Below are 2923 nucleotides of genomic sequence, written 5' to 3'. Positions count from 1 at the left end.
TAGATAAACCACCCAAATTCAAACATGTTCTGAAGTGTACATCAAAGTTAACATCAAACATCATTGTCTCACCCCAAGGCTCAGAGCCAAAAAGTTGAAAATGTGCCCACTTTCTATACTATATTACAAGAAGGGGATAAAAAGATGGGCTGATTATTTAAGTCAATCAGACTCATCAATTCTTCAGACCCAGCATTGTCAGTCTTGGAACACTAGTATATATTATAAGACAAAAGCACTCTTGCCTGCACTTAAACAAATAAGATGCAAAATCCATATCCTAGAAATGCAATAATTGCCTACATCGTCAGAATGATAACAATCATTGATCTTTCCTGCACATCATCCAAGATAAAAGCCTGACTTGTTTCTAATAGACAAGAGACAAAAATATTCCATTCATTTGCAAAAAAAGACACCTGCAGCTTAGTGCCTTACTCAGCAGAAGACTACAACCTGAGCCTGTTTCTAAAGGCAAAGCCTAAACATCAACATCCTCCTTCTCTTCATTAGGTTTGGCAACTCCCTCCTCTTCTCCAATGGGTGGCTGCACTTGTTCTTCTTCAGGAAGTGGCTCCTCCACATAGTCATTTTCAAAAGCATCAGGGGGAACCTCATAGAGGCGCACTTGAGGCTTGGAGGGATCCTTCACAAGAACATACTTGCCTTCACCAAGCTTGAGACACACATCCACAATCGACTTGACAATTCCCCACATGTTTAAGGTATTCAAGTTGATTTGAGCAGCAAATTCCTTTGGCTTGTAGCCTTGCACACTCAAAATAACATGGTTAAAATGATCCCTTGGGTGAACCCTTGATACATACCCAAGCTTCATTGTATCTGCATTTGACAAAAGAGCTTGTGCTGTCCATTTTGCCAGCTTGTTTGCATTATTTTTCAACTCTGTGGCGAGAACAGCACCTCGTTGGGTCTCCAGCTTCTGCCGCCAGTCCACACCTGTAAGCTTCGGATCAAATTCATTCAGAGCATTGAGAGTGAGGAATGTTGTATTTCCCTTCACATCAAGAAGACTGTGCACCTCACATCTGGCAACCAGATAAGTATCTTCATCCAACTTCCACTTGCGATAGCGATAAGCTACAGATGCAACTTCTTCCCCTTCAGAAGCAAAAGGGTTGGGCTCTTCAAATTCCACTTTATTCCCGTCTCTTACAAGTACTTGCTGAGAAAAGTTCTGATTAATATAGGCAGCCTCTACACTCAAGGAGTATGCAGAATTGATGTCCTCCTTGGCTTCTGGCAATGGCTCCTGAGATGTTTCATTAACAGACAGAAGATCCAGCTGTGATCCATCACGCTTGTCAAAGAAAAGCTTGTTCCCCACCCTTTGCACAACAATGTCCCAGGAATATACAGATCTCGGAGCACACATTAAGGTGGACAAAATTGAGTCCGTGGCAAAGACAGTGGCCTTGTCATCACTAGCAAGCCTTCTGATGACTGGATCATCAGTAGTAGTAACTTTGAAGAAGTTCCTGTTCTTGAATCGCTCCAAACGCCGCTCACTCTTTGGAGTCACACGGTCATAAGTCTTATCATAATATTCAAGGCCACCACACATGAGAAGGTCCTCTGGCTCTCCAACATTGAAGCTAAGCTTGGTAAATGTAGTAAAAGGGATCTGATCTAGCATAGTCCATTCAGGCTGAATGTCAACAGAACTGCGAAAGACAGCAGCCTCACGACGCTGTGTGTTCCGGTTTTGATTATAGAGCCGGTCGCGGCGGAGCTTCTCTTTCTCGGCCTCACGCTTGCGAGCCTCGACCTCTTCGTCCTTGCGCTGAGGCAGCTGCCTCTGCTGCTGGAAACGCCAGCGGGGACCAAACTTAGGGCGGGGAGGGGGCTTACCGTCTACGAGGCGGAAGGATTCCTCGTCGGCCTCATCGTAGGCGAAATCGAAGACGCTGTATTCCCCTGCGCCCGCACCACCGCGACCGCCGGCCTGTCGAGGGGCGTAGCCGCCGCGAGTCCAGTCAGCAACCCTGCCGAGGCGATCGTTCTTGGAGAATGGTGCGTATGGCACGTTCTGCAGCTGGTTTTCCAGGGCGGCCGGGACGTCGGGAGGCCCCCAACCATCGGGGTTGTCAGCGATCTCCGGCACCTTCAGCTTGGCAGCCACCATCGCTGCAGCAGAAGAAGAAATGAAGAGAGAGAAACCCTAGAAGTAGAGTGAGTGAAGCGTTATATCCGTCTCACTGAGCCAAGGCGCCCGTCAGGTCTGATGGCTTTGGGCCTCGTCCTGGTACTTACTAAGCCCATTGAAAAACGCACCGGTGGTTTGGGTTTTGGATGGAGCCTTCGAGGATGGGGGCGGGCCCCCATTCAGCTGAACCCTAAGCTCTCTCTCAAGCTCTACTTGAAAGGCATTAGCATATGGACCAACTTATGGGAATTCAAGCGTGTCAAGGTGGATGACTCAAAGGGAGATTGAAGAAAGGTGGACATTGGAGACTCATGGAAAAGAAAGGGATTGGCTTATGGCAACCATGATTAGGAAGAAGACTACTTGGCCTACATCCTAGATATGCAAAGATATTCATCTATTCAAGGCTCTTCACACCAAGGAAGGAAAAAGGCTATGGGATTGCTCTAAGGGGAAAGAATTTTGATGCTACAAGGGACACCAAACCTTCAAAGCAATTGAGTATTGGAGGAGATTCTTGCCTCCCACAAAGCTAAAAGGTGGAAAAGAAGGGTAAGGAAGGTGTAGAAAAGTACTCCCTCCAAAAGGCCCAACTTTGTCATCTGGAAGCTTCTCATGATTATATTCCCAACTTGGGACAAGCTAGCTTATGTAAGAAGGATTTCTCCCTTATGCCCATTATGTGGGAAAGAAGATGAAACAATCTATCGTCTCTTTTATAGAGTTGGGCTAACTTTGGTCGCGCAAATGAAGAGA

At 46.6% G+C, this 2923-nt stretch overlaps 1 protein-coding gene across 1 annotated transcript; it reads right to left on the bottom strand.

Moving 5' to 3' along the window:
* Window positions 1-251: 251 nt before the first annotated feature.
* Window positions 252-2233, bottom strand: LOC148037330 (eukaryotic translation initiation factor 3 subunit D-like). Its single transcript, XM_087676240.1, has one exon. The coding sequence runs from the start codon at window positions 2144-2146 to the stop codon at window positions 482-484; it is 1665 nt and encodes a 554-aa protein (XP_087532366.1). The 5' UTR covers window positions 2147-2233; the 3' UTR covers window positions 252-481.
* Window positions 2234-2923: the final 690 nt, after the last annotated feature.

The sequence above is a fragment of the Lygodium microphyllum genome, chromosome 4 (assembly GCF_053477565.2).
Source record: "Lygodium microphyllum isolate KBCC chromosome 4, Lygodium_microphyllum_v1.1.10, whole genome shotgun sequence".
Lineage (NCBI taxonomy): Eukaryota > Viridiplantae > Streptophyta > Polypodiopsida > Schizaeales > Lygodiaceae > Lygodium > Lygodium microphyllum.
This window is presented reverse-complemented; position numbering and strand designations above follow the sequence as displayed.